Genomic DNA, 16,859 nt, shown 5'->3' on the forward strand with positions numbered 1-16,859 from the left:
CTTGGCGGTATGTAAACTTCGCAAAGTGGTGACGCACACGCGAACTACATCAGATGTCATGGTCTGTTTGCGCGAAACATGGTAGTCTGGTGGCATGGACTTTGATCTTCATGAAGGGGCATTCCAGCCTCGCAACCCATGGCGCCTATATCTGGGCCAGTTTGAAGGGCCGCCATCGCAGCCAGTTGGTGTGAATTTCAACGGTGAGCTCACGTCGCGTCGTTTGCAGACGCGTATGATATAATTTTAGAGCATACTAACCCAGCGGCAGTTGACGTCGATAGCGAAGATAATCCATTCATTTCGAATGCAGTCGCGCCAGAAGAGCTGAAGCTTCCAGAGCTCCGACATTTCGAATATGGAGTGCTTGATGACCTTCCGCCTCTCGAAGAAAGTCTGGCAACGGACGACGAATGCAAACGCGAAGACTTCTTAGAGCCTGAGGATGATAAACGACATGATATTGATTCATTGTGGGAGCCTATAGTAGAGAACCAAGTTACCAACGAGACAAGACTGCTCAGCTGGGAAGCGTTTCAAAGTCCCGGGATTCAAGAGCCAGCATCGGCATACCTTTCGGAGGCTGGAGCTAGGGCATTCGATGCCGCCCTTTTCGTACGGGAGAAAGGTTGTCAGCCGGATAAGGAAATTATCGTTATCAGGAACGATGTATTCCTGCAATCGATGTTCAGCCTCGGGCTAGGCAGGTCCTCTGCTCTCTTCCGTTACAATCCAAAGTCGAAGCAGTTCGAGCTTACAGATAGCCACCACAACGTCTCCGGGATGAGCAAGGAACTGACATCCAGTGCGGTGGCAAAAATGGGCCATTGTGGACGGCTGGTCCGGCATCTTCGAAGCTTCGTGGATCGAACGTATGCTTCTAGCAAAGCGTACCCCGCCAAAGTCGCATTGGCGAACACGATCGCCACAGTCGTCGACGCACTGGAATCGCAATTGGCCAGCGAGTCGCGAAATATTGCGTCTGTGCTGCAGCTGCTCGACAAGTTCGATCGGCCACACCGAATGCTCACCGAGGTGTACGATCTGGCGCGCGGAGTCGGGAACGCGAGATCGAACGAGGAGCTTGCGAGTATGGTGTTCAAAAGGTGTCAGCACTGCGATCAAGAGCCTGACTGGCTGCGGGCAATGATGCTTGAAGTGCTCGCGCGGGTCTCGCGACCGTGGCTGGAGCTCGTGGAACGATGGGTAGGCTTTATGGGCGATCTTGGACTGAGGAATGGAGTCGAGGATGACACCTTCATCACACAGGAGGCAAACTTCGAAAGTGATAAAGAAAAAAACGTGGCTCAGGAGCTGCGGTACTCGTTCAATGCGAAGAGACTGCCGCTCTTCGTCACGCCAGAGGATGGCCAGATTATGTTCGACATTGGACGTGACGTGCGCATCTTACGGGCACATCAGCCCAAGCATCCTCTAGCGCAGACCCGCGTCGCCGAAAGGAGCGACATCACGTTGCAGTGGCAATTTGATTGGCAGCATGTTGAGCAGGTTGCGGCCAAGGCCAAGGAGTTCGAAGCTGCGCTCGCCGAGGCTGTACAACACTTCGAGCAAAGCGAGCCAACCTCGAGCAAAGTCGAAAGCCGGGCCACTGCCGTTGACGAAACACGTAGGAACGAAGAGGAATGCTTTGACCCATTTGTATTGCGAGACGTTGACTATGGATACGAAAGGAGCGTGATGAGCGTGCGGCAGCCAGACGCTTTATCCGATTTGATCGGCAAAAACCTACGTGGAGAGCAAACTCAGAGCGACGACGCGCTGGTTGACTTCTCCCCTCCGATAGCCATCACGCCGGTGCTGTCATTCAGCCCACTGCTGGCAGCGCAGCAGCGCATCCTCAACGCGGTAATGCTGCGCCTTTTCTTCCGCACACACGACCTTCGCCTGCACCTTGACTTACAGCGCAGCTTCCACCTGCTCGGCGACGGCGTCTTTGCCGCGCGTCTGGCAGCTGCCCTGTTCGACCCGGACCAGTCGTCCACGGAGCGGCAACGCGGCGTGATGCGATCCGGCACCAGCATGGGCCTGCGGCTTGGGAGCCGACGTGCCTGGCCGCCTGCCAGCTCTGAGCTACGTCTCGCTCTCATGGGTATTCTGTCCGACTGCTTTCGCGCCGCGTTCCCACGCCGTGCGTCCACGAGCTCCGAGCTACCGGGCGCTCTAAGCTTTGCCATCCGCCAACTGTCTGAAGAGGAGGCGGACTGCATCCTGGACCCGGACTCGCTGCACGCGCTCGACTTCTTGCGATTGCAGTACGCGGCCCCGTCGCCGCTTGGGGCGGTGCTCACGCCCGCGGCACTCGAGCGGTACGACTCCGTGTTCCGATTCCTGCTGCGACTCGTGCGCATGCTTTTCGTAGTGTCAAGGCTCGCCAAGGCGCCGGCAACCGCGGCCTCGTCGTCGTCGTCGCGCGCGCGCTTTTTTCGCTGGCGGGCCGAGACCTTCGTGTCAGCGTGCTGCAGGTACTTCTTCGACACGGGAGTGCGCGAGACGTGGGCTGCGTTCGTGCGGTACCTGGATGATCTTGAGCGGCAGCTGCGAGACGAGGACGAGGCCGGGCAGCTAGGCAGTCGAGTGCGCGAGGGCATTGAAGACGTGCGCCGCCAGCACGACTTGTGTCTGGACCGCATCGCGTTCGCGCTCCTGCTTCGCAACAGGCAGCAGAAGGTCATGGCCTTGCTCGAAGAGATCTTCGGATCCGTGCTGGAGTTTGCGAAGCTGTGCCGTGACGGCGACGGCGACGGCGCCGGCGGTGCGCGTATCGACGACACGCGTGTCGACGAGCTGTACGCGAAGTTTGACGCCAAAGTTGCATTGTTTTTGGAGGTGTGCAGAGGCTTGGTTGGAAAGAAAGGGTACGGCAAGTCGAGCGGCGACGGCAGGAGAGGCTTCGGAGGCGACGGCGTCGCGAGCGAGGAGAACACAATCGAGCGCCTGGTTGTGGCACTGGATTTCAACGGGTACCACGAGCGACGAGCACGATGACCATGGCGGCTTCGTCGAGCTCTCAGGAGAAGCCAGAAATACCGATTGGAGCAATTTTTTCCATACCTGAACTCTAACTCTAGATACGAGCAGCAAAACTGTAAGACGAAGCCCGTTGGCGACGAAGATTGGCGACAATTTTCTTTTCCCCTTCCTCCAGCCTTCATTTCTTTGCAGATGCCAGCGTGTTTCCTCCTTGCGCAATGCCATTTCACCACGTCTTTTCCTTTGCCCTGTACGTGGTATGAAACAGATCGAGAACAGTCTCCAATTGCAGCCCGGCCAAAAAAATTTTTTCTTTCTTATTTTAAATTTGAATTGTGTTTCTTTATTGGTGCAGGTTTCCCAGATCACGACGCACATTGCTTACTCTCGCGGATGAGAACTTTTTTTTTGCCCGGTGTTGACGAGGACAGGCTTTGCGGTCCTGAACCTGAGCCGCGCTGTCTGCTCAGAAAGCGGACCAACGCGTCAGGCCTCATTCAAGCTCGTGCAAAGTTCGCCCATCGGAGGAACAGGATGATCCTGGGCGCCGACAGCGCACGTCGACAAGTACAGGTCCTCAAGGAGGCTCCGACAGAGACGGAAGCCTTTTCGCACGGGCGCGGCGGGCACGCTCGTTCGTGCTCGAATGGCTTTCGAGCGTCGAGCGGAACCGCCCCGGCGGAGGGATGCGGTCGCTGCCCACCGCGCCCGGCGCAGGGGACCGTCGCGACGCAGAGGTTGACGCTGAAGCCCTGTAGCGATGTCACCAGCTCTCCACAGGTGAAAGAGGAGCAGCGGTCTGATCTCACACAGGCCCGCAGTACTGCTTCCGCAGCACTTTTTCCAGCCAAAGCACAGCACCGAAGACGCATCGCCCCACCGCCGCCGCCGTCGCCGCCGCCGCCGCCGTCGTCGTCGAACGCTGGCATCGTCGAGCGAGAGATCGCGCGTGGAACTGCTGTTGTGCGGCGGCGGAAAGCGAAGCGGCAGCAAGCGTCGTGCTGTTGATCGTGTGCGTTCGTTCCTATCGCGCGCCCCAGCTTTTTGCTGGAAGCATGGATCCGCGACTTGTGAGCGTGAGTGCGCCGGAATCACGGGCCTGTATTGGAGGCTGCATGCAGGGCTCGTTAGCGTTCTGCGGGTCATGCTGGAGCACTGTTTAAGACTTGTCCTCAAGTAGCGGAGTGGACCCGGCCAGTGCAGCGATACCGGTGCCATGGACACAGGTGCCGGGACGTGTCCACAGATTCGAGACCGCGCTCGACCTCGTCGTTGGGCGGTCGCGTTCCCTACCCTTTTGCGTCCGGAGATGCTTTCGCCGCTGTGAGGACTTTTTTCTCCTCTATGGGGTGATGTTTGCTTGCGGTTCTGTCAGCGGTCACGCCAGGATCCGGTTCAGCGAGCGGGCGTCTTCGTTGGGCGAAGGGTGGTGTGATGATCTATCTCGACCTCACGTGGGCCCATCGCGGCTGGGAGAGATCGAGCGCCAAACACACGCGTGGCGGAGGACATCGCCGTTCTGGCTGACTGTGGCCGAAAGGAACATGTGGTGCCTAGCCGGGCCTGTTCGGTCCTTTTCTGCGTAGAATGACAAGAAAGGTACAGAAAAGTGAAGCGACTTTGCGAATTTCTTCGCCAGGCGGAGGCATTGTTGCGCTCACACTCGCGTTCTCAAAGTAAAGCCGGCCTGACCGGAGTGGTATCAACCAGCGGGGGGCGGCGAGGACGATACGCTTCACGGTCGGCGCGAGCACTCATAGAGACACTCGCTTGTCCTGATCGACGACAAGAGGCACGTCCAAGCACGAGCAATGCCACGTATGAGAATCGCAAACACAAGCACGTTTCACACACATCACAATCGATGTGTGCAAGCGTACAAGAGAGCACACCAACACGCGTGGGCACGTGCTACGACCGCGATGATGTCCGACAACGACGACGACGAGTTCAACCACCATCTCTCGTTCTCCTCACATCCGTATGGAACGAATTTGCTCGATCGCAATACCATTCGAGCATCTCTAGCAGTCTGCGGTGGTAACGCACGAGTCGCAAGCTGCCCAGCAAATGCCGGGCGCCACTGAATCAGGTCGAGCGTCTGGACCGCCCAGAGGGCAAAACCCGTTCGTGCGGGGGGCAGCGAAGATCCAGATCGTGCCGTGCTTTGGTTCAGCGTCCGTCCGCTGAACAACGAGCAGCGGTCGAGAAAAGTCACAGCCGTGGTTTCGTACTCGAGAGGTCGCAGAAGCCGAGTCGTAAGCTCCCTGCGGTTCTGGCTTGTCGAACAGCAGAAGGAGCAGCAGCAGCCGTAGTTGTAGTGCGTCTCGTAGTCTATTGCGTGTAACTCGGTTCAGTTCTGGCCAGCATTCCTCTGGACCGGAACTCGCACCAACGCAGCATGCGTGGTTTGGTGGCGATCTGCTCTTGTGGGGTTGTTCTGCCCTCCCCCCTTCACGCCCCACCAGGCCCCCCCTCCTGAGGGCCCCCCCCCGACGAATCGCCCCCGTCACCCCCCAACCACCGCCCACGAGCCCCCCAAAGCTCGCAAGGGACGCCCCCGGAAACTCGATCCCCACTTACAAAGCCCACCCACACATATCGTGTCGAGTTTTCACGTGCAATCAATTCACCTGGCTGAGACGGCAAGTCCTCCGCTTCTTGCTTTCTGCGCCTGCAACAGCTCCTTCAAAAGCCATTCCTGCGAGCGCTGAGAAAAGAGAAAAAAAAGAAAAAAAATATTACTAGTGCTTGGGCCGCAGCGGCCAAAAAAGTGGCGCCGCGGACATGGCGAACTCCTGCTTGTGGGGCAATTCGAAATGCACGAGCAGCGCGAGCACCTGGGGGGTCTTGCATGGGGCCCGAAGACGATGTCGATGACGATGACAACGCTGGATGATGGACGATGATTCTCGTCTTGCCTCGTCACGCTGCACGCTTTTTCCCTTTGTGCAGCCGTGGGCCAGCAGGCGAGGGAATGGCGGTCGTGGAGATGGAATCCGGTGCTGAGCTGCGGCGTCACAGACAGGAACCACGGTCCTGCTGCTGGGGATGATCAGTCGAGAGCTACACGGTGGCGGCGCAGTAACGGAACGACTGCGCATCGGCCTGTCAGGGCTGTTTCTGTTGTTGTTGTTGTTGTTGTTGATGTTGCTGGCGTTCTTGTTTGTTGCACGTATCCTTGGCCCCCCCCGTAGTCTCAGCAGCACAGGCGGTCACGCTGCCGCAGCAAAGTCACGGCGCGAGTCGCCACCTGTCTCGCCCTTCTCCGCCCGCAGACCGCGGCCGGCCCGTCGTGACCTAATGCAGGTCTTTCGCTAAACCGATAACGCGGCTGAGGGCTGGAGTCGACAAAAGACAACGTGAGCTGCTCCAGCACCAGCTCCGGCTCCATCTGCGTGCGTGTGCCATGCACGCCGGGGCCCGTCCTAGGACGCCTGGACACGCGCAGTAGTCTGCTGCTTCTGCTGCTGCCGCCGCCATCACTCCACGGCTTTTCCCCTCATACACGGGCGTTTTCGCTCTCTGCTTCGCTCTGCGTTTTTTTGTCTGCCCGTTCTCCTTCCCGGAAAGTTGCACGTACACGTATTTACATACATACATACGTGTGTGCATTCGTCTCTATGTGTGTGCATGTCCACCTTCGCGCGCATACATAGACTCCGCACTCCCTCCAGCCCCGTTCGGCCTCTTTGCCCACCGGCTGCGCTGCTTCTTCTGCTCCTCGTACTGCGACGACCATCCATAGACGCTCGGCCTCCTCTCGGTTGGCCATCGGAGCCGCACAAGCGTCACCCGGGCCTCGGAACAGATGGACGCAGCGATCCAGCTCGCCATGCTCTGAGCACGCCGATTCTGCGTCTCGCTTCTGCTGCTTGCTGGATTTTGCATACTCCTCTCAGCCTCGCCGCATCCGCACCGGACTCTACTTGCTTTCTCTTTCTCTATCTCTCTGTCCGCTCTTCCTTCAGGTGCACAGTGGCCACCGCCTCGACGGTTCCACCATCCTGATACTGCGCGTCCCACCGGGTACGTCCCATTCGCCGGAGAAAAGAGGTCTCGCTGCACGGCAGCGGCTACGTTCAGAACCCACACGGACGTACGCTCATTCTCGGGCACATTGTGGAGGCGTGCGTGCGCGCGTGAGCGGGAGCTGTTGAGAGCGCGCACAAAAAAAACCCGCAGCCGAGCCCGTATCCTCGGGCGGACCGACGCTCCTCCCCGCCGCCGTCTGCACAGTCGCAAATCTGTTTCCGTTTTGTTTTTCCCCAATCATGGCCGCCATGGCCGATCGCCGGCCCACGCAGCCTGGCGACACCTCCATCTCAGCGTCCGGCAAAGCGCAGACCTGGGGCTACCACAACGCTTTCTCGACTCATGCCACGCCTGCGCCGGATGCGAGTCCTCCTTGCTATGAGGCGGCCGTGGCGCGATCGCCCGTCGCCGCCGCCTGCGCCGACGGCTCCGAGACGCTGCCCGCCTACTCGTGCGGCGTCCACTTCGAAGGCTTTCTGGACATGCGCACCGAGCTGTCCAGCCCATTTCTGATCTCTCTCGACAACGACTGGCACCGCGTCCACGTCGAGCTGCGCGGTACGCAGCTGCACGTGCATCGAATCAAGCGAGCCATGTTCAGATCACGTGCCGACAAGCCCGGCCGCCTCCTGCGCACATATTCGCTGCAACACGCCGAAGTGGGCATCGCCGTCGACTGGGTCAAAGGCGACCTGGTGCCGAAGGCGACGTTCGCCCGAATGCTGCCCAGGCACGCGCAGCACCGCCTGTACGAAACCGACCCGGACCTGTTCGAGCCTGTGCGCGAGTTTGTCTTCCGACTGCGCGTCGAGGAGCAGCAGCTGCTCTTCTGCGCCTCGACCCATGTCGCCATGCTTGACTGGGTCGAGCAGCTATGCATCGCCATCGACATTGCCCCGCCGCTCGACGACCGTCACGAGCCGCGCTACCGCAGCTTGCCCCGCCGCACGCGCCGCCAGCGCCAGATCGAGTCCGCCGCCCAGGCCGGTCCGGACGGGCCCAGTCGCGACGAGCTCGAGCGCCGCTTCATCGCCGAGCAGGAGTCGATCTTCCGCCGCATGTACCCGAACCTGGCGGCTTCGCGGTCCGACGAGCACGTGCGTGTGGATGACGACGCGCCAATGACCAGAACCACTACTGCCGTCACCGCGAGCGACCGTGCCGAGACGGAGCGTGATGCCGGCGGCCCAGAGCCGGACAACAACGAGTTTGACCGTGAGGACGCGCTGGGAGAGCCCGCTGACGGGGCGAGCTCCGGCCAAGCGGACTCCCGCGCACGCTCGGACGGCGACGACGGCGAGGACGAAACCGGCGGATACGACCCCAAGACGGCACCGCCACGACCGCCCATGTCGCAGGGGGCCCTGTGCCGCTTCCGCCGGCGCTGCGCTCCTATCCTGTTGGCATCGTCGCCGCGCGCCTCGCACATTCTCTTTGTCAACGGCGGCCGCTACCAGATTGACGCGCGCCGCTGCCAACTGGTGCCGTTCGTCATGCGTCCGCCGCGCTACGACGCCCATGCTGCTCCTGCCGCCGGTCAAACGCCTCGTCCTGTGCTCGAGCGCGGCGTCACCGCCTCCAGCCACTGGAGCAGCCGCAGCGCCGACGTCGAACCCGACTACGCCGCAGAGGCGTCCAGCGTCCACTCGACCAACAGCGCCCACGACGAGCTGCGCCGCGTCGACACCGCCGCGTCAGCCGTCGGCCAGAAGCTCGCCTCCATGGCCAAGGCCAGGGCCTTCCTCACCGCAAAGATGTCCGTCACGCCGCTGCGCCCCCTCCCCCGCGGTCTCGACGGCGACATCATCGCAATCGCCCCTGTGCTTGTCTAGGCGGCTTGCACTGGCAAGGGACAGAGGCCGTGGTCGGTAAGGGGCAAGGTCGCGTCAATCACGCTCCTCTGAAGAAATTTCTTTTTTTACCAACCCCTCATACCCTAAATCTTTCTTGTTTGGTTCTCATTGATCGGGGGGTTCTTTCTTGTTTTCTGCGCTAGCGTCATCCATCGTCCATCGTCGTCATCATCGTCATCACGGATTGCTTCGACCCGTCGCATCAAATACCCAAATCTGTATTTTTTTTTCTTTCTATGTCGTCCTCTCTCTCTCTCTCTCTCTCTCTCTCTCGCGCGCGCGCGCGCCGGTTTGTACCGCTGTCGGCGGACGTCCGCAACGAACAAGTTCACTACGACTTTGTTTGGGTCTTTCTTTTTTCTTAAAAAAAAAAAATAATCAGGGAGCGTGAGGATTCGAGAGGAGGAACGGTAGGGATTTGGACAAAGCTTGTCGGCGGCGACGCGGCACGCGCTCGACCGCATCGGCGTCTTGCAAGGCAGTTCTTTCTTCGGTTTCTTTCACGCGGGAGCCTCTTGGGGAACTTTGACGAATTGCAAGGGGAACAAACGAAGAGATGAGACGAGGTGAACTTGCGGGGTGCGGCTGCACGTGTAATGCATATGATTCTTTCTTTTTTTTCTTTTTTTTTTTTTTGTGCGGGCGGGCAAACACCATCATGCCCGCGCTCATTTTATGTTTTAGATACCCACAATCCTATCTCTCTCCCCCCCCTCTCTCTCTCTCCCTCTCTCCCTCTGTCCAACCCTCTTTCCTCCACCGCTCCTCGCCGCCGCATCTTCTCAGCAACGCGCTGGTCTTTGCCCCTGCTCCGCGTCTGAACAGAGCGTACGTGAAATGCAAGCTTGGCGCACGTCCTGGCCATGACGGCGCGTCTTTCCTCTTTGTGACTTATGTGCACGCCGAGCCCGGGCTGTCCCCGCGCATGTCCGTTCTGCGTCCTCACCGTTCGCATCCAAAGTCGCGACGCGGGGCGCGGCCGCGCAGCGCGAGAACCGTTCAGGCTGAGCTTGCGCAACGTGCCGCCCTCTTCTTCCAGTAGTTCTGCCGTCTTTACTTCTTCTTCTTCTTCTTCTTTTTTCTTCCTTTTTCTGGTTGTCCTATCGCACGTCGTCCTCCGTGCCGTCCTGGAACCGGTCAGGCCCCGCGCCGGAGCTGCCCAGCTGCGTCACGTACACGCGCGCGCAGCTGCGACGCGGCGTGCGCGTCCGCAGTTCGGCGTCCGGGACGCGGAGCGCAGGTCGCAGCGGTAGGCAGCATGGTTCGCCGGGAGGGGTCACGTCCTTAGCTCGTCTTCGACCGCTTTGACCTCGGCGGTGAGGCTCGTCACGTCGTCCGCCTGGACGAGCGCGGCGCTGCGCTCGAGGTCCGCGACCACGGCTTCGAGCCCGCGCACGAATGCGTCCATCTCCTCCCGCTGCTGGCGAATCGTCGCCGCCAGCTGCTCGTTGCGCGCCGACACCTCCGCCGTCTCCGCCGCCACGGCCGCCCGCTTCTCTTCAAGATACGCGGCCAGGTGCGCGTTCACCAGCTCGGCCGGCGGCAGCGTATGCGGCGGGATAGGCGTCTCCACGACGCTGTCCGGGCCTGCTGACGTGGCTGCAGCCGCTTCGGCGCTCTGCTTGCGCGCCTTCGCCTCGCTGATCAGCCGGTCCAGCGAATTGAGCAGCGGGACGACGTTGCGCTCTTTCAGGATGGTCGCGAACTCAGCCTGCGAAGCAACCAGTCAGCCTCGTTACCTTTATCGTCCTTTTGTTTTTTAAATCTTTCTTCGCTTCGTTCGGGGCCTCGCTCTCGCTCTGAGCCTCGCGTTGCGCGCTCCAGCCGGGCTGCACAGCTGTCCGGTGAAGTGGAGTACGCAGACGAGGCGCGGGCAACAAAGAAGAAACCAAAAAAAAATGTAACACGTACGGTGCACACCTCGCTCAGGCGGCCGGTAAAGTCTTTGTGGAACATCTCCAGCGTCTGCGGCCGGTACTTGGCCGGCGTCGGAAAACACGCAGCGAAGTTGGCGTACGAGCACTTGCTCAGCGTCGCCTCGAGCGCCTTGGTGAAAGCGTTCTGGAGCGCCGTCGCGCGCGCTCCCGGCGTGGAGTCCTCTGGCGGAGCGGGCAGCGGCGACGGCGGCGGCGACGCGGCCGAGGCGGCTGGTTCGGGCTCCATCGCTGCCATGGTTGTCTATCCGGTCTCCTGGCGGAGGATTGAATCGTTTGCCTAGGCTTTTTCTTGCCTTGTGTTTACTCGGCGTGTCGGTGCGACGCGGATCTGCTGCGTGATCGGTTGGAGGGGCCGCATGCTGGAAGCTACGCATGAGCGTTCCCAAATATTTCCCATCCCCGGCCAGCCTGTCCTGACCTGCGCTGTCTCAAGCGGTCAAACGTCGACATCGTCATTCTTGTACGCCTGTCCCGGCCTCAGGAGCTTGGAAAGACTTGTCTAATTCGCGTACTCGGGCAGATCGCTGTGAATCCAGTCTCCCAGGTCCACACGTAACATGTAGGCCGTCATTGGACAAAGGCTCCGCTTTGGTTGAAGTTTGGCGCCGCCTTCGTGAGGCTCGCCTCACTTTTCCAAAACATTCTCAGGTAGTCCTGGACCTCTCGTGGACGCGCTCTGTACGGAAATAATCTTCAAACGGCTGGACTTCATCCGGCTTCTATATCTGTTGTCTTGGGTTCTTGCATTCTACCTTGATCGAGCACAATGAGCACCACTCTACACGACTGCGTCTGCCCTACTTCGCTCTGAGCTTGTTCCGATCTTTGTGGTGTATTCGTTGCTGTTCACTGCCATGCCAGCTTCTCAAAGCTCCGCAGACTCGCCTCCTCTGGTCCTCGACGAGTGGTCAGAAGGCAATGTGCGATCGACTCCCTTACCGCCGCTTTCAAAGGAAGGTAGTCCGACATACCGCTGGTGGATCCCGGCAGAGGGTATTCGAAGAGACGTGATCCAAGCCGACATTCAGCACTATCTTGGCCCAAACGCTGTCGTCAAGCCTGGAATGGGGAAGGATGAAAACGACGTCCGCCTCCGATCACTCTCCCGCTTCCGGTCAGGTGCTCATACTCTCACAGGGACTTTCTGGATACTGGATCGCCGCGGACAGCAGCCCAACTCCTGTAGGCACTCGGCGGCACATCGACATGAGCACATCCTGATCAGCTGAGTAGGAAATGATTCGAAACTTGAAAGAGGACTCTGCCAACTTTGAGCTCCTGGGTAGTCAAGGTCCGTCGCTACGCAGTCATCTGTGCTCTCAGCGTCCGGCATTCGCTGATTGTTTGCACAGCCGGCCCCTATCAAGACTCTGCTGTTCATCGCACGAGGAGGCACTGGGAGACCTTTTCTCACCCGGCTTGTTACTCGCCGCGCTTGCATAGATCAAGGTCATATCAGGATACGACTAACTACTCATGCGACTCTGCACCGGTCAAATTTGATTCTCTGCAGAATTCCGAAGCCGAACGTCTAGTTTTCCGTGATGTCCCAGCAAGATACGGTCGCACACACGGCTCCCGTCACGCTGAGCTGGAAACATCCCGCCCATATATTGATTCTGCTGCGTCACTCTCCGCGCCCGCGTGGCGACACCAGGCAGACAGTCCGGATCCAGAACTAGGCGCCTACTCGCGTCGCAACAGCCTCTATTCCTCGCTAAAGTCAAGGTCGCAGATCACACGCACACTACGCGGCGAGCAACATCAACGTCGCGCTTTCGGCTCCACTGCCTTTGTGCCGCGTGCAGTTTCACCTCTGCATTCCATGCGTTTCCTTTCAACAAGGGACATCGATGTAGACCGTTCGACGCAAAACGAGAGCGCATATCCCACGTCTCCCCAGATGGACGTCATAGACTGTGTGCCTTTCACAGGCAATGCTCGACACTCGGCCCCGTCTGGTCGATCTGTCAAACAGCAGAGAGGTTACACAGACATTGATGCCCGTAACGGAGATCGTTCACCATCGGTTGTTGTACATAGTGACTACGATCAGCGGGCCTATTCCGAACCATCCTCTCCCGATATCGAATTGATCTCACGTAACTCATCCGATGGAGAGTGGGAAATTGTGGAAGACCCGACATTCTTGAGGGTCGAGTCAGTGGACGAGGGCAACGCTAGAAACGATACCCGCGAAACTAGCGGAAAGCCCTCATTATCGCCAGCACCGGCAAGTCCTCCGTCCCGCCTCTGCAACCTTATCCAAGAACTGGACGTACATGATTCATCTTTTCACGAGAGCAGGTCCGGGTGGAAGTTTAAGTCGGAAACTAAGTTGACAAAAAACATGCAAGACGACTTCGCATCTCTGGCGATCGCGAAAGCTCACACAAAGATTGATAAAATCTTCACCCAAATGAAAGAATCTCGAGGGCCGTATTGTTTCTCTGAAAGCACTCACGTCACACAGGATGGCTCAGCCGGAAGCCATCGTCGTCGCAAACGCTTCCACGACAATGCAGGATATGAAAATGCGTACGAAGATGCCGGCGCTGATAACACATCCGACACTCATCATTATCAAAAACGCTTTTGCGTGCTCCCATCACGGGACAGTGGAGCCACTCGTCATTTGGCTTGCCCTTATGACAAACACGACACGGAAACGTGCAGCTACTGTCGTGAATGCTTGGGATCTCGCTGTCGGACAACGTACATGGTCAGGTAAACAGAATTTGTCTTTTCCGCTTAGTTTTCACACATTGCTGGCTTCTCATAGCTAACTTGAAATCGACGCAGACAACACTTGCAGGATGAGCATTCTTCCACCTACCAGTGCTGCAACTGTTTCCGCGTTTTCGGAGACGACTATGAGCTTGTAGATCACGAGAGCGGTGCGCCTTGCTCCCAAGTATTTTCGATTAGCTCTCTTGGAATCTTTGGAGAAGAACAGCAGTCTGTGCTTGCCAAAGACAAATACTACGAACGTGCAGAGCTTGACCGATGGAGGGAAATGCATCGGCTTTTGTTCCCCGGTGAGCCTTTACCGCCTTGTAAGCTCTCGCTTCACTCTAAAGCATACTTCCTTACTGATTTCCAAGACTGCGGCTCGCAGGACGGCATCGAAGTCGCCAGTCTCGAGCGCTTCCGTAGCTTGCTGACCAGAGCGTTGCCTGCTTACTTCAGGGCAGCCATGAGCCGAGAGATCGCAGCTACGCCATCAGACTTGACGCTAAATGCGGAACTAGACGCTAAAATTGTCGATGCTGTGCGCACAAGTATTGACGAGGCGTACGAGATTTTCGCTTCAGCGGAAAGCACCTAAGCAAAAGTTGACTTGAGATTTTGGTTCGTTCCATCATCACGTATGCGTAGCCTATTTTTCCACTGAATTATTAACTATGCATCACTATCAAATTATGATTATACGTTCTTAATAAAAACTGATCATCTTGGCCGCGACAAATCACTGTACACCGAGCATAGTGCTGAGTGAGCGACGGAAGCCACACTGGTTGTTTGGCATCAGGCTCGAACGCACTCGGTTGCGGTGATGCTGAGCGGGCAAGGTGCGCGAAACATACGTTTTTTGGCGAAAGATGTCAATGCTATGACAACGGTCTGTTACGTACTTCGATAGTAAATTCGCATTCGAAAAAGTAGTCCTCATCACGAACAGTAGCACGGTCGTGTTTATGATTTCATTTACTTGCAAGTCACATGCGTTCATCATAGGCCATTTAGCCCCGCTACGACTTGACGCTATACACACTTCGCCTTGTCCCAAGGTAACTTGAGAAAATTTCGCGGGCTGGAGTCCTATGAATGCTCGGAGCTGCTTAATCATTTAGTTGGAACTGCCAGCGACCTGCATATCCAGCGTCACAAAGAAATACCGCGCTCACTTGAAAATCACCCTGCAACCTTTCGACTCCATGCGGGAGCACGGGTTCAAAAAGCCGTGGCACGCGTCCACGTTGGTCCGCGCCGTTCCGAACGGCTCAAAGTCAAAACCATCTTGTCATATTCGCCATACGACCACGAAGATCTTCGCGGGCAGAACTGACTAGATGTTTCTCCCGCGCCTTCACGCCCGCGCTCCGGATCGAACGCCGTCGGCCCCAAAAACGTGTTGGCGTTCATGTGGAGGAGCGGAGGCGTCATACTAACTAGCGTGCCGGGCGGGATCGAGTACCGGCTGTACTGGAGGACCTCCTTTCTTCGGGTGCGATCCGCTTAAGTCGGCAGGTCGCGTCAAAGGAAGGACGAAAAGCCTTCCCTGATCACGGCGTCCAGGTAGGGAAGCCGCTCCAGCTGTGCGAGAGGTGGCAATTCCGTCAGGTCTGGAACGGCAATGGCCAGCGCCGACTTCAGCCAGGCCAGGGCTGGACCGTTGTCGAGTATGTGGAAAAAGACGGTCTTGAAATGCCACGACAAAGTGTTTGATCCTGCTAGAGTGGAGCTTAGAATCTTCCTCGTGTAGCAGAGAGGGAAGCCTCATCGGCGATTACTTTCATGCCCTTCGTCGATCAAACGATTCGTCTGTTTGTTCTTCCGGGGGAAGTAGCTCGCGCGAAACGAGGAACTCGTGGAAAGATTGTCCGATGGCTACGAAGACTCTTCGGTTCTCCCTCTCTCGCCGTCCGGTCCTCATGCTCCTTGACGACAGCCTTTAGAACCTCTGCGAGCCACCGGCGTTATCGAATGACAAGACTCATGGCGGAGCTTATCTTCTGAAGGAGCCCGTCCGGCAGTGACTCTATCACGGCCCCCAGCGACCCAAACTGTTTGCTCAGATAGGCCATCTCGCTCCAGCTCATGAAGAGCCTCTGCCACTCCAGTCCGAAGTTGTGGCTCTTTGTGCTGCCAAACGCTTTGCCGAAGGCAAAGGTAGAGACGACGTCGATCATGTATCTGTAGAAACGCGGATTCGAGTTCGGCGCTCTGTCTGGCCCCTCGAAAACGCTCCAGGGCGCGCGCAAAAATCGGCGAGGCAAGACTGAAGGTGCAACGCCGGCTGGGCGACCGCCTGCCGCGAGAAATACTTTGTTGATCGGCTTGCAGCGGGTCCAATGCTGATCCTCGCTGGTGGTAGCGAACGTGGATCCCAGGTGGCCGAATGCTTTGGCTGCCCGGGACCATCGATCTCTTCGGCGAGCGCTGTCTACGTAGAGTTTGTCGTGAAATTCTAGTTCGTTGACGTGCACATCGTAGGGGCTGATACGAACGATGGGTCCTTCTTGCGGCACCGCTAATCAGCTGAACCTTGAACATGTGACGACGTCCATCTGAAAGACCTTTAAACGTGACATACCGTTTCCATCGTGGAGTTCAGCTATCTTGTATGTGTATTTCCCCCTTTTGATCACGTCGTAATAGAACTCGTACCAGAACGTCAACACTGGCAGCTTCGGCGACGGGATATTTGCAATCGGACTCATGTACAGGAGATTGATGACTGGAAAGAAGAGATAAAGATGGAGACGGGCTATGAAGCTTCCAAGCCATTCGGCAGGAGTTAGCTCAACGTGATACAATTTTTCTCCCCACAACTCTACGAAAGTTCTTCGTCCCAAGATGAGAGTTGGAGACAATTCCTCATTCACAAGCACGGGAGGGTCCAGATTTCGACCATCGGGTGTGGGGAGGACAACTCTATTCTTTGCATGTCTTCCATTATTCGAGAGCTTCAGGGTCTTCTGCAGACGCCGCTCAGCTCTTCCGATGTGAGAAGCGATAAACTCTTTTTGGGGAATCGTTACAATCCACTATAACCTACTGCTATAGGCTGAACGAATTTTAGATTAGCCCTGTCATACTTTGCACCGCTAATGTGCGTGTTAGCAGAGTATGGGTCTGTGAGCCTGCCTAACAAAAGTTCATTCGTTGGTTAGACTTGCTATATGCATATGGGAAAATTTGCGTCTGCGCCAGACAGCACCCAGTGTAGCACAAGAAATTGCATCTTCCGCTTTCCTTCAACCATTCGTAGATAATTGTTGCGCACGATGAACAGCGTAATTGATGATAATCCCGAAAT

The 16,859-nt window shown here is 57.5% G+C and overlaps 6 protein-coding genes across 8 annotated transcripts; 3 read left to right on the top strand and 3 right to left on the bottom strand.

Moving 5' to 3' along the window:
• The first annotated feature begins 65 nt into the window (after positions 1-65).
• PV09_06434 (uncharacterized protein) lies at positions 66-3,221 on the top strand. Its single transcript, XM_016360071.1, has 2 exons — positions 66-203; positions 272-3,221. Exons 1-2 carry the CDS (start codon positions 95-97, stop codon positions 3,004-3,006), a joined length of 2,844 nt encoding a protein of 947 aa, XP_016212153.1. The 5' UTR covers positions 66-94; the 3' UTR covers positions 3,007-3,221.
• On the bottom strand, positions 3,023-4,474 carry PV09_06435 (uncharacterized protein). Its single transcript, XM_016360072.1, has one exon. The coding sequence runs from the start codon at positions 4,207-4,209 to the stop codon at positions 3,478-3,480; it is 732 nt and encodes a 243-aa protein (XP_016212154.1). The 5' UTR covers positions 4,210-4,474; the 3' UTR covers positions 3,023-3,477.
• A 2,064-nt stretch (positions 4,475-6,538) lies between these two features.
• PV09_06436 (uncharacterized protein) lies at positions 6,539-9,151 on the top strand. The gene has a single exon (XM_016360073.1). The coding sequence runs from the start codon at positions 7,266-7,268 to the stop codon at positions 8,856-8,858; it is 1,593 nt and encodes a 530-aa protein (XP_016212155.1). The 5' UTR covers positions 6,539-7,265; the 3' UTR covers positions 8,859-9,151.
• A 391-nt stretch (positions 9,152-9,542) lies between these two features.
• PV09_06437 (uncharacterized protein) lies at positions 9,543-11,051 on the bottom strand (the record flags this gene model as incomplete). The annotated part of the gene is made up of 2 exons (XM_016360074.1): positions 9,543-10,590; positions 10,791-11,051. The coding sequence occupies 2 exons, from the start codon at positions 11,049-11,051 to the stop codon at positions 10,156-10,158; spliced, it is 696 nt and encodes a 231-aa protein (XP_016212156.1). The 3' UTR covers positions 9,543-10,155.
• Positions 11,052-11,249: 198 nt separating this feature from the next.
• On the top strand, positions 11,250-14,497 carry PV09_06438. Of its 3 annotated transcripts, XM_016360075.1 has the most exons (6): positions 11,250-11,901; positions 11,954-11,998; positions 12,050-12,107; positions 12,169-13,543; positions 13,619-13,872; positions 13,921-14,497. In XM_016360075.1, exons 1-6 carry the CDS (start codon positions 11,671-11,673, stop codon positions 14,142-14,144), a joined length of 2,187 nt encoding a protein of 728 aa, XP_016212157.1. In that variant the 5' UTR covers positions 11,250-11,670; the 3' UTR covers positions 14,145-14,497. The 3 variants fall into 3 exon arrangements, with proteins under 3 accessions (XP_016212157.1, XP_016212158.1, XP_016212159.1); XM_016360076.1 differs by having other exon boundaries at positions 11,250-11,998; XM_016360077.1 differs by having other exon boundaries at positions 11,250-12,107.
• Positions 14,498-15,516: 1,019 nt separating this feature from the next.
• Positions 15,517-16,260, bottom strand: PV09_06439 (uncharacterized protein; the record flags this gene model as incomplete). The annotated part of the gene is made up of 2 exons (XM_016360078.1): positions 15,517-16,058; positions 16,134-16,260. The coding sequence occupies 2 exons, from the start codon at positions 16,258-16,260 to the stop codon at positions 15,517-15,519; spliced, it is 669 nt and encodes a 222-aa protein (XP_016212160.1).
• Positions 16,261-16,859: the final 599 nt, after the last annotated feature.

The sequence above is a fragment of the Verruconis gallopava genome (assembly GCF_000836295.1).
Source record: "Verruconis gallopava strain CBS 43764 unplaced genomic scaffold supercont1.22, whole genome shotgun sequence".
Taxonomy (NCBI): Eukaryota; Fungi; Ascomycota; class Dothideomycetes; order Venturiales; family Sympoventuriaceae; genus Verruconis; species Verruconis gallopava.

Excerpts from the sequence above, each read along its gene's own strand:
- PV09_06434 (XM_016360071.1), top strand. The coding sequence starts at position 95 with ATGGACTTTGATCTTCATGAAGGGGCATTCCAGCCTCGCAACCCATGG. Across the intron at positions 204-271 it reads AGTTGGTGTGAATTTCAACG|TTGACGTCGATAGCGAAGAT; the intron begins GTGAGCTCACGT and ends ACCCAGCGGCAG.
- PV09_06435 (XM_016360072.1), bottom strand. The coding sequence starts at position 4,209 with ATGGCACCGGTATCGCTGCACTGGCCGGGTCCACTCCGCTACTTGAGG.
- PV09_06436 (XM_016360073.1), top strand. The coding sequence starts at position 7,266 with ATGGCCGCCATGGCCGATCGCCGGCCCACGCAGCCTGGCGACACCTCC.
- PV09_06438 (XM_016360075.1), top strand. The coding sequence starts at position 11,671 with ATGCCAGCTTCTCAAAGCTCCGCAGACTCGCCTCCTCTGGTCCTCGAC. Across the intron at positions 12,108-12,168 it reads TGAGCTCCTGGGTAGTCAAG|CCGGCCCCTATCAAGACTCT; the intron begins GTCCGTCGCTAC and ends TTGTTTGCACAG. Across the intron at positions 13,873-13,920 it reads CGGTGAGCCTTTACCGCCTT|ACTGCGGCTCGCAGGACGGC; the intron begins GTAAGCTCTCGC and ends CTGATTTCCAAG.